Genomic DNA, 12,589 nt, shown 5'->3' on the forward strand with positions numbered 1-12,589 from the left:
TATTTCACGGAGATTTTATTTTACACACAGTTGATGGGAACTCCTGTATTTTTAACATTTCAGTTACTCTCAAGTTTGATTTAATAGTTGGATGGAAACCTGACCATTAAATGTTTAGATGTCTTTTTTTTTTTTTTTAATTATATGTATGTATGTGTCTATATATAATGTATCCTGCCTTCTGCCCCATGAAGGATGAAGCTCTATATACATCGTAAAACTGTAGAGCAGGGATGTCCAACTTATCTGCAAAGGACTGGTGTGGCTACAGATTTTCATTACAAGCATAAGCACAACGGATTCTACTTGTTAAATCAGTCGGTCTTGGCTGTTAACAGTTTGCTATCCTGCTTTGTTGGAATGAAAATTGCGGCCACTTTGCAGATCAGTTGGACACCCCTGGTCTGAGGGAATAGTTGAAACTGCAGAGTAGTGAATCCCCTATTAGCAATATTTATTAAAAAAAAAAACATGGCTTTATTGTGGTTCCAGGTGCTGGAGTGCCCTTGCCTTGCACATTTTGGTGTTTCCCATGTTCTGAATGCAAGCCCTGCATGATTTGAAGTGCGTTTGCTGGGAAATTAGTAATGTCGCAGGCAGGACGTTCTCTACCCCTGTCTTGGTGGCAGGTGGTGCAATCAATAAAAGAAAACCGCAATGTGTCTCAAGTTGTATGGCCTGGAATGCCAGGGATGTATAATCTATGCCAAGAGAGTTGTGATTTGGTGTATTGTGTAGTAGTGGCGTTATAAAACTTCTTGGCCGTTAACTTTGATGAAACTTATGCCGTCAGGATACATATTGCTTGACTGCAACTGCGTTTACATAAAAAGACTTCACCCATAATATTAAAACTTAGTATGACATTAGAGAGATTTGATTGTAAATTGAAATAAATGTTCCTGTGGCAACCTGTTTTCACCAAATCCACAAGCATGTCTTTGATAAAGAAAGGCAATTATGCAAAAATTCTTTGTGTTTCTCGTTAGCGGCATTTGCTTCTAGCAAGGTCAAAGAAAATTGGCAACTACAAAAAGGTGAGCCTTGAACATCCCAACAGTTTCCACCATGTACCTAAAGTCTTAGACTACCTAAATCCAGGTGTAGTGATAGTGATTGTTAATGAGCAATATAAGTAACTGGGATAAACTGGCCAGTCTTGAAAGAAGGGAGACACAATGTTGCTAATAGGAGACCACTGTTATTGTAATTGTGTATGGAGTGAATGCTTCAATTGTTTTTTTTTTTTTTTTCTTTCTATAGTCTGTGAGGGGAGTGGGGGCAGTGTCCATTTATCATAAAGCTAAACCAACTGTGCACTATACTGCCAAAAGTATTTGCTCATCTGCCTCATCACAGATCAGGGATGTGAACTTGATTGACATCCCATTCTTAATCTATAGGGTTTAGTATGATATTGGTCTACCCTTTGCTGCTATAACAGCTTCAACTCTTCTGGGAAGGCTTCCTACAAGGGTTAGGAGTGTGTTTATGGGATTTCCGGCCATTCTTCCAGAAGCACAATTGTGAGGTCAGACTCTGATGTTGGACAAGAAGACCTGGCTTGCAGTCTCTGCTCTAATTCATCCCAAAGGTGCTCTATCAGGTTTGGGTCAGGACTCTGTGCAGGCCAGTCAAGTTCTTCCACACCAAACTCGCTCATCCATGTCTTTATGGACCTCGCTTTGTACCCTGGTGCAGTCATGTTGGAACAGGAAGGGGCCATCCCCAAACTGTTCCCACAAAGTCGGGAGCATGAAATTGTCCAAAATCTCTTGGTCTGTTGTGTCACATAGGTTCTATGTGAAGCATTAATAGTTCCTTTCACTGGAACTAAGGGACAGAGTCCAACTCCTGAAAAACAACACCACACTATAATCCCCGCTCCACCAAACTTTACACTTGGCACAATGCAGTCAGACAAGTACCGTTCTCCTGGCAACTGCCAAACCCGGATTCGTCCATCGGATTCACAGATGAAATATTTAGCAGTGTGGAAATTTCACGACTGGACTTGTTGCACAGGTGGCATCCTATCACGGTACCACGGTGGAATTCACTGAGCTGAGAGCAACCCATTCTTTCACAAATATTTGTAGAAGCAGTCTGCATGCCTGGGTGCTTGGTTTTATATACCTGTGGCCATAGAAGTGATTGGACCACCTGAATTCAATGATTTGAGTGGGTGAGTGAATACCTTTTGCAATATAATGTATGAATATGTGCAACACTAACAAAATTTTGAGGCTTTAAGTTTATAACTAAATTATTTAACCAAATTTTAATGTGCTGAGCTGTATATACGTGTATACAGTCCATCCAGTAAGACGACTAAAACGTGTCTTGATGAAAATCTCACTTCATTAAGTTCAATTTTTTCTATCTACACTTATTGTCTATTGTATCAGCTCAAGATACTATATAGGTGCAATTTGTCTACAATTAATAAGCTGTAGTTCAAGGGTGCCCAAACCTTTTTCAAAGAGGGCCAGATTGTACTATGACAAAATACCTGAGATACACCACCATCACGCTAGTGTCACTGCAGTGCTGAGAATGATCCATCACCCAAATAGTACCTGCTGACTGGTGGTCTGGACCATTGAACAGGGTAAACGGGGGCTAATAAAGTATGTAGGGGAATAGGTGGACTTAAGTGCTCCTATATTGTAAAAAGAGCTGATAAAATGGACAAAGAGTGTAAATACATGAGGTGTACTTAATGCTGTCTTCACTAAAATTGAAGCGGGAACTTATTTTGTTATAGTGAGAAGCTGCCACATATTAGTCATTATAAAGGGGTTTATTATTTATATCTGAATTTATTTGATTTGTAAAGATAACATGACACATTTTGCTTTGATAAATTTGGCTTTATTCAGTGAAATCCTAGAGACCTGGTATCCTTTGCATCATCTGCCACTTGCAACACCTACATACCTCGCCATTCAACTCCTGAATTTACAAAGTCTTATTATCAGCTGGTGACCCTTTACTCTATACAGGCGGCATCACATTGAAACGCCATTAGATTTATTATAGACAGCAGATTCCTTTTCTTTACTAAAATGTTTCACATTTTATATTTCTCTCTGCCATGAACAGGTTTCTCTCTCTAGGATGTTTACTGGCTCTCTTAGGAAGATTTTTTAGGAAAAGGGTTCCACATGAACAACAGCATGAAGTCAGCAGAGGATGACATCCATACAGACGCAGGTGAGCAGACAGGAAAGCTGGGAATACCCGTCATGATCTTTTTATCCAAACATAAGAAGAAAATGTGACCTTGGATGATGTTAAACCAAGTGTCCACATTTTAATATACACACTTTAAATAGTTATTCAAGGGTGCTTTAGTAAAGGCAAAGCTTCCATTTACGTTCTATGTATTTTCTAAATAGCACCAAAAGGGTTCTTCTATTTTTTCAAGCCTGATATCATAAAAATAGCAGAACCATATCTGGTGTTGTAAAACCATTTTCAAAAAGAGCAACACATTATCCGTCAATCTGAATAACCGTTTTATCATGAAGAGAACCATTTAAGCATGATGTGATTCAGAACTCGTGGTTATACACAGAACCACTGCCCTTACTAAAGAACCCTTGAGGAACCTTTTTAAGAGTGTAGGCCAAATAATGACAGTACTGCTACATTTTTGTTCTCGAACCTAAAAGAAGATCAGAAAAAATCAGCCTCATACAGTGGGGCCCAAAAGACTTCTTGTGGAAATGATTCTGTTTTGCTTTAATGAGAGTGCGCATTCGAGCTGGCATGGACCCTACAAGTTTATGCAGTCATGAGTAAATCAAATTTACCTGACCAGATTTTGGGGGAGTTTTTAGACCACATTATACGTCTTTACGTATTAATGTCACAGACTCAAAAACAAGGTCTGACTCGAAGATCAGGTCTCAAACGCAATATCAACATACTAATGAACATATGACGACAGAAGTAGATAATTCACTCACATCTTTGGAAGATGCTTTCTTCACCAAGGTTTAACTGAGTTCTCTCTGAATACTCTTTCAACGTGTTCGCAAAAATAAGATTCAGCCACTTGTTGGGGACTGAAGCACAACCCATTCTTCTGCATGTTTCGTTCAGATCCCCACATCTTATATAGTGCAACTTTACATTTGAATAATGACCTAGATATCTTAGATTTCTTCTTCATTTACGTGCCATAGTTTCTTTGTTGAAAATGTTTCAAATTACTAGAACTTTCTTTTTATTTCCAGGTTAGACAAAAAATATCCCAGACATTTGGACCCCACAATATGTTCTATTTAATGGTAAAGATTACGGTGTTGTGTACTCCTCACATGTGCCTTCAGTGGAACACTCTCCACCCAACTCAAATCAGTGCCCTTAGTGTTGCATGTACATTGTATATAAATGTTTCAGTATTAATACATTTATGTTCTTTTTAGTCATTGAGCTAAACTACTTTGAGAAATATCCCTTGATAAATATGTAGCACACAATAAATATGTAGTGTAATAAATAGGCAGAGATTAAGTGATGGTTTCATTGTACTGTACCCTTTGTGTAGTTGTAATTGGTAAGATATTTTGCAAAGGTCTGTATGGCTCAATTTCTAAAACTCATTCATTCTAACATTCAGGCATACAAACATTAACAGGACACACAAGCACAGGCATGCTCTCTGTCTCACTGGCTCAAAAACCTCCCATACATGCTGTGGAAGCACATACTTCCTAGTCATTTTCACATTGTGAATAAGTGGGCCCTGTAACACTAAACTCCCTTGATACCTTGGTACATAATGATATCTTTGCAGTAAAGGAGCCAAAAACGGTTCCGCTCCACCATCTACTTCTTTCTCTTCTTTTAACCCTCACTGACTAGTAGCTGTTAGTACTTTTCCTCTATTTCCACTCTCCTCTCTACTAATCACTCTCTTCTTCTTTCTCTTCCTCTGCTTCTTTCTTCTCTCATGCAGTCATGCTGCCTTACTCTTCATGGTTGGGGGTGTTGCGGTGCCTGCGAGAAGTGTGGCGCGGGGGCAGGGCCAGGGCACAACAGGACACGCCCACCGTGGGCTCAGGCAGGTCTTCTGCAATGGACCAGGTGTCTGTGCCTGGATCATAGCGCTGAACTGCCGCCTTGTAGCGCTTTTCTGCTTCATTCCAGCCACCCAAGAGGTATAGATGGTCACCCAATGGGGACAGGCCACCAGTGCTCACTCCCAGAGGAAGGGAGGAGGCCCTGCTCCACTGACCGCTCTCTGGGCAGAACACCTCAGTGGTCAGCACATCCACACGCTCTCCTCCTGGGCCCAGCTGGCTACCACCCACCACGTACACCTTACCACCCAGCGTGGCCGAGCAGTGCCACCCACGGGGCGTCTCCAGCTGCGCCCGCTCACTCCAGATGTCACTCTCCAGGCTGTAGCAAGCCACAGAACGGGAGTAGGCACAGTTGATGTAGCCTCCGGTCACCAGGACGTCGCCTGACGGCAGCACGGTGCTGGCATGGCAGCAGCGCGGCATTTCCATGGGAGCACGTAGTTGCCAGCTGTTGGAAGATGGAAGATAGCACTCGATAGTCGCCAGCAGTCCATCAGTGTTCCGGCCGCCTATGGCAACGAGGCGCCCTCCAGTAGCCACCAGGCTGAAGTGGGTGCGGCGCTGGCGCATGCTGCTCAGGTGCAGCCAGGTATTAAAGCGGGGGTCGTATCTGCAGAGGGGTGCAAAGTGATGGATGGGTTAAATCAGACCATACCTTATGACTTCATAACAACAACAGTCTTTCTGCATTGATTTCTATGTAGTTACTGAATGATAAGCTTTAGGATGTGGCCATATAAAAAAGTTTAAATGGTCAGCTTGATTTTAGATTAGTTGATTTGCTACTGGCCGCTTTATTATCTGTAATGATGTAGTGTGTAGATGTATACCTGCAGAGAGTGCTGACAGCATGTTTGGCCTGGTTTCTGGCATCATTCTGGTCCTCTCCACCTGCCACATATAGGAAACCATCCATCACAGCGACACACTGGTTGAAGCTTTTAGCAGGAAGCTGGGAAAGATGGCGCCATGTGGCAGCTCCTTCACGAGGGTCTCTCCATAGCACCTGTAGGTAGGAAGATATGAGACTAGTCATAATGAAGAGAATTTTAGAGTAGACTACCTTTCCCTGAATAACATTTTTAATCCAACTCAATGGTGGTTCTATGAAATATTTGGTGGTAAATTATAGATGTGGTACAAAAATCACTTCCCATAGGCATACACAGTGCATAAACCACACAGAAAATTACTTTAGAAAGTCATGTACCACTGGAGCAGTGATGCATAGACTAAGACTTAATGAAGAACATAATGTATGGTATTGTGCAAATTTTTCCTTATCCAAAATAGTCACATACAAGTTATTCATCTTTTAGCAAAATTATTTTTAATTTCTTGTTAAGTTTCTGTTTTTCTTTTGATAGAACTCCTGTTTTTGCAGTTATTTTCCATTAGCGTTCCCCTTTTCTTATGCTAGTGGATTGTTTTATATCTAGTCTCCTCATGAATTTATCCTGAAAAAGGAATAACTTGTACTTAATAGCTGTTTTGACTAGAAATTTAATGTGAAGTGTAGTCTCTCACTTTTGCACAGTGAGGTATAAGTCATTGAAAACTATTCTACTAAAAACGATGAGGGTGTCATGTTCCACTCGTGTGTATTTTGGGGAGCATTCTCCATGCAGTGTTATAATTTGAACTGAGACTATTTTACTACTTCTGGTTTTTTCAAATTTTGTGAGCAGTGATGAGTTTGTCATCTCTTTTCACTGCAGTTGAGTCAAGTGGATGAACACATAACTAAAGTTAGTACAGTCAGAGCAGATAGATATTACATAAAGAATGCTTAAAGTATTTGGTGAATACTTTAATATAGTCATAAATCTAAATTCATGTAATAATCCAAGGACATCATGTTGCTGAACGTTTTATGGCTGCAGTTTACAAGACTATTTTGAACACAAAACTTGATGTCGTTCTATGTCCTGTGGAAGCCTATGAGGGGTCATTTTTGGGTTGTATCTTATTTTTGAAGTAGAAATTTGACAAAAAAAGAAAACAAATGTGAAACCTTAAAAATGTTTCAAGGAAAAAACTATGTTATGTTGTCCAAAGCTTGCTTCTTTAGGTTTGCATAGTGATAATGTAGAGAACAAGTAATAGAAGTCTGTTACTCAAAATCTTTTGTCATAGACTTCTTTTATATTAGGCTTGTTATAAGGGAAATGGTATTCTGTTTTTTTACACAATTTACTATTGTGTATAACAGTAGCTGTTCAGAACTGATGTAGGCAAGACTAACCTCTCTGCTCAGGGCCCGCTCAGTGAGGGAGGGGCGCCCTCCGATGGTGAGCAGGGTGGTTTGGCTGCCACGGACCTTGGTGCGGCGGGACTGTAGAGTATTCTGCTGGTATGGTAGCAAATGATAGTTCATGGCATCCACCAATAGACGGTGACACTGAGGGTCCTGCATCATGCGGGCAACAGGCTGGATCTCACTGACAAGCTCACTGGCAGGGATGGTCTCAAAGCGTACGTGAGACAGCAGCTCAGAAGCATGCGCCTGTCTAGTTGGGTCAAAATCCAGCCACTTCATAGCCAACTGCATTCGAAGAAAGGTAAAACAGCAAACCATATTAAGAGTCACACTTGCCTTACTTTATAAATATACTTTATATATATAGTTTCTGATGTGCATAGCATTCCATCCCTAACCGCCCTTTCGTTCTATGCCCATTCTATTTCTATATACAGTATGCAAGTATTTATATTCATGCTGATATATTTTGCTTTTGCGTCATACTCATAAATAGGACCTCCTCAAGGTCTGTGAATCCCCCTTCTTTATATTTCCCCTGTCTTCTCTGTTGGCGTACAGTACAGTAGTGAACTGTATACTCTACTGTTCAAAAGGTTGGAAAGACTTGTCCTATTAATTCTTTTTGTTATTTTGTAAAAATACTTACACAATGTTGATTATATTTTATTACATTTTTCTGTTTTTCATTTGTTTCTTTCCACTGAGGTCCACTTATGATGGTTCTGTGCTTTAATGTACTAAAAAAAGTCATAATTAATTTTTACATGACCATTTTCCAATGTTTCATTACCCTTTTACCCATTGATATGGTATCTTTAAAACTAGTAAATATATGTGAGAATAGGTGTTCTGACCTGGAAGGTGGTGACCTCAGAGGGCAGGATAAGGTTGTCATCCTGCAGGAAAGCAACGATCTGTTCCAATGTGAGCTGAGTGAACTGAGGCGTCTCAGAGAACTGGGCAAAGTTCTCCAGCACAAAGCGGCGGGCAGCGTCCCGCACCGGGCCCAGGCCATAGGCTGTGCCGATGTTCCACACATACACACAGGTGTGCACGTTCAGCTCCGACATCAGGAAGTCCATGCACATCTGCAGGAGATGTGGAATTTGCAGGGTGCTGGCCGCAGACACTGTACAACCAATAGTGTACAGGGACATGTGCACACGGCCCAGATAAGCAAAAGTGATCACATTGGCTAGACCTGAAGTTAAAAGAGAAAGAAAAAAAGCTGTTTATAAGCCATAGCATAACACTTTAAAATACATAATATTTAAAAACACAAAATTCTACTCCTCCCCATCCCCTTCTTGCACTGGGAATGGCCCCTTATGAAACGTAGGTGTGATGCATTTCAGTGGTGAGTCGAAGTTAGAGAGGACATGTTAAAAGTATTGACCCCAGTGCATTCTTACTATTCCACAGCTATTAATGCCCTTACCTAGGGGTGAGAGGGTAGGCAGCTCCAGGCGCTTGAGGCCTGAATCCTTGGCCAGCACCTCACGCAAATACTGGCTGACAGAGGACATGACCAGCTTGTGGACATCAAAGGACTTGGTCTTACAGGCCAGCTCCAGGTCAGTGAGGAAGCGCTCCTGCCTCATGCGGCTCAACTCCTCCAGCAGAGCTGATCCATGCAGGGGCCGAGTCAGCTCACCCCCCAGGCCAAAGCCTCTCTCCCCAGGGCGTATTACAGGGGGTGGAAGGGGAATCCCATTGAGCCGGTTCAGCTGCTCAACATTTAAAGGTAATTCTAATTTCTTAACTCCTGGCTCAGGCATCACCACCCCACTTTCCACCTGCACTGGCTCTGGGGTTGCCTTCTTGGGCCGAGGTGATTTCTTCTTGGGGGCCATGATTTAGGCTAGTTTAAGTGGCTCTCTATATTAGTTACAGTTAACAGTGATCCCTAACGCACAGGCTAATAGTCGTAAAAGGTCGACTGACACTCTGTCTGACAGAGGGTTTAATGTATTTTTATGTGTGTTTTTAAGGTTTTCATGGACAGACTCACTTTATGGCACTTTCTTCCTCAACCGAGTACTGACTGACTGACAGATTAAAGGAATAGATGGACAGGAGGACAGATTACTGACTCATTGACTTGGGTTTTATAAGAAGGGACAACTGACAGGTGGAGATGAATTACTAGGTGGTCGGTGGGTGGTCAGTATCAGCACACAGCACCTGAAAAAAAAAGAAAAATGGTGGCATTCTAGTAACAGCAGGGTAAATACTGTGCCCAGAACATGTACACTTCAACATGTACATGATTTTATTTCTCATTCTTGAGCATGAAATACAAGTAATTGACATGGGCATGTGCTTTTGAGACAGTTTCTTGATAAGGAGTGCCAAGGTGTAGATTATATATATAACCTAACACTCTTATTCTGCATATTTAAATTATTAGGATTTTTAAAATCTAGAGTAGATGTGAAATGCCCAATTCTAGAGAAATTCAAGTCAGAATTGTTCGCGATGGTCATGAGCAGATCATCCAACTAATTTTAATATAAGATAAAGACAACACAAGTATGCACAAATGCAGCTTGGACTTGCTTGTGTGCTTCACAATTCTTGTTTTTGGAAATTGCAATTAATCACTGCAGAAACTTACAGCAAGGGAAGATTCTTTGAAAGGTTCTTCACACTCATTCAGAACCCTTTTGCGTACCTTTGTTTACAAGTGTATATATGTTTCCCTTCCTGTTGGTGAGAATAGTGAGCAGTAAACAATGACAATACAAACCATAAAGCACCAAAAGCTTGATGACCATGAAAGCTAAATATAATGTACATACATGGTGAAAATGACCATGTACCTGACCAAGGCCTTTTATTAAGAATCCACATATTTTTATAACTTCTACACTAAAGAAGAGAAGAGAACACTAATCATAGCTGAACTACATCTAAACACTGTTTAGACTGTGAGACACAGGTGCAATCAAGTCACCGCCTAAAAATATTCTAAAGCCACAGGAGAGCATTGCTGGGGCCACACTGCTTAAATTACCCTCCCACTGCCATCTGCCCCTGATACATCTCTCTCATTCTCCACACAAAGCTTTATCATGGTTCTTACATTCAGGTGCACACAGGCTTCTGTTGTTGTGGAAACCCATCTGTTGTACAAATACAGAAACAATTTGGTCCTGTTGCCATGGATGCTGGGGTTTTCTATTTATCTATTGAAAAACCTGCTTAGAAAATTCACATTCATTGTAAAGGGGAAGGTTTTTATATGGTGTTTAATGTGACCTATGCCACCATAATAACTACAGGAAACAATACTACATAATACCTTCCATACTACATGTACAGTTGCACCCATTGCTAATGTAGCATTCAACTGCACACACACAGGTTGTAGTACCTCAACAGCAAAGCACTGTCAATAGAATGAGATGTTCTGGAGCCTAATATCACAATGCCCAGTGCCAAGCTTCTGCTAGAGGGGGAAAAAAGCTCCTCACTCAACACTGGCCTGGAGCAGTGATCTGTGTTCTTTGGAGTGATGGAGCGCTACCAAACCAGTTGGTGTTTGTGATCCAGAACTAATTAACCCAACATCAATGCTTACAGCAATATTCCAACATTTAGTGTAAAGCGTTCTCAGAAGAGTTACTGCAGCAAAGGGGGACAAATTTACTTTTAATACACTGAATTCTTGGAGAAATGTGGAACCTTATTGATTTTAAAGTGCTGAATGGACTAATACTGTAGATTTCATAGCCAACTACAAGGAGACATTACTACATAACTATTATTATTTTTCTATATAGATAAAAGTTTTAATACCCCCAGTCAAATAAAATGTTCTGTTCATTTTCTAAGTGGAAAAAGGTCAACATCCTCTACAGGGAGCTTAAGAATTACATTTATCTATACATTTTAATGTACAATTTGTATTTATTTGCTTATATTGAAAAATAAAAAAGAAAAATATAAAATATTCCCGCAACTTTTGCACAGGCCACATTTCATGTTAAATTTTTCCCTTTAAATGTGCAGAAGTGTGCTTTCTGTAGATGGTGTGTTCTTATTTTAATGTATTTGGGGTGTCCATTATTTTGCATATAACTGAAATGTAAGGAAAAGAATAAGTACAGTTGGACGCCACATAAACTAAGAAATGAGGGGATGTGTTGAGAGGTACAGACAGCAGCATGCAGGTTAAACTACTTCAGTGAAGACTGAGCTTAGCTTGTTGAATAAAAATCAAGATGAGCGGTTGAAAGGTGATAGTTATGAGTCTCTGCCTGGTCTGGTAGTAATATCATTACCAATGAAATATGTTGGTAAGGGGTAAGTGGGAGGTAAGCAAAGACTGGTTGTCCTGGGAGGGAGGAGCAAGAGAAGATTTGCGAGTGGAAACTGGAACGATATAAAGAAGGCAAGAAGGTAAGGTGAGACGAAAAGTGACTGAAGGGGGTTCATTTACTTTTGGCAGCTGTCGTGTTTGTCAGTGGTCGTTTCTGAAGCCCACCTCCCTCAGCCACACCATTCCTGCCACTATCTCTGCTTGTTATTTATAGAGACTGAGAAAAGCTGTAGGCGGGACAAGCTTCCCTCCACATGTCATTCAGTGTTTTTGATCTATTTAAATTTAGCCAACCATAATGGAGGTGATTTTTACGTGGATTAATAACAGAATGTTTACATGGTAAGGCATGCTGCTCCAGAGTCTTCCTAATGTGCAGGTGCTGTAGACCTATACATGAGCCTTAATGTAGCAAAATGAAAAAGCAGCTGATCAGGCCTTTTGTAAATGCTTATGAATTTGAAAACTTTAATTATGCCTAATTTTCTCAGTTCTACACTAGTTTCCATCACAGGTCCCAAAAGTAGAATTAATGTTACTTATCCTTGTGCTCTGGTTCTATGAAGGCAAGCAGACATGCAAAAATAAAGCAGACGTGAAAATGTTTTACCTTATTTTCCTGCTCTCTTTATCACTCTATTATCTCCTTTTTGGTGTCTCTTTTTAGCTTTCTTTCACTTCTTAACAAAATCACTCTGTTTCCTTCCTCTTCTGTGATACTGTACCCTTCTGTCCTCTGTCTGCCTGTCAGAGCACTGTCGATTTCAGAGTTTGAAGCAGAGTTCAGTCCAGCCGAAGCCCTGTAACATAACCCCCAAGGCCTTAGCCCCACCTGCACCTCCATTTCCTTTTACAGCCTGCCACCCCTCCCCACCAAACATTGTTGGCATCCAGCCTGCACTCCTA

General features: G+C 40.9%; 1 protein-coding gene across 1 annotated transcript; it reads right to left on the reverse strand.

The window, feature by feature from the left end:
* Positions 1 to 2,852: 2,852 nt before the first annotated feature.
* klhl43 (kelch-like family member 43) lies at positions 2,853 to 12,486 on the reverse strand. Its single transcript, XM_017696333.1, has 6 exons — positions 12,294 to 12,486; positions 8,798 to 9,543; positions 8,214 to 8,560; positions 7,342 to 7,641; positions 5,927 to 6,102; positions 2,853 to 5,706 (listed from the first exon to the last, which is right to left on the reverse strand). The coding sequence occupies exons 2-6, from the start codon at positions 9,210 to 9,212 to the stop codon at positions 4,980 to 4,982; spliced, it is 1,965 nt and encodes a 654-aa protein (XP_017551822.1). The 5' UTR covers positions 9,213 to 9,543; positions 12,294 to 12,486; the 3' UTR covers positions 2,853 to 4,979.
* Positions 12,487 to 12,589: the final 103 nt, after the last annotated feature.

Source organism: Pygocentrus nattereri, chromosome 27 (genome assembly GCF_015220715.1).
Source record: "Pygocentrus nattereri isolate fPygNat1 chromosome 27, fPygNat1.pri, whole genome shotgun sequence".
Taxonomy (NCBI): Eukaryota; Metazoa; Chordata; class Actinopteri; order Characiformes; family Serrasalmidae; genus Pygocentrus; species Pygocentrus nattereri.

Excerpts from the sequence above, each read along its gene's own strand:
- klhl43 (XM_017696333.1), bottom strand. The coding sequence starts at position 9,212 with ATGGCCCCCAAGAAGAAATCACCTCGGCCCAAGAAGGCAACCCCAGAG. Across the intron at positions 6,103-7,341 it reads AGCGGGCCCTGAGCAGAGAG|GTGCTATGGAGAGACCCTCG; the intron begins GTTAGTCTTGCC and ends TCCTACCTACAG. Across the intron at positions 5,707-5,926 it reads GCTGTCAGCACTCTCTGCAG|ATACGACCCCCGCTTTAATA; the intron begins GTATACATCTAC and ends ACCCCTCTGCAG.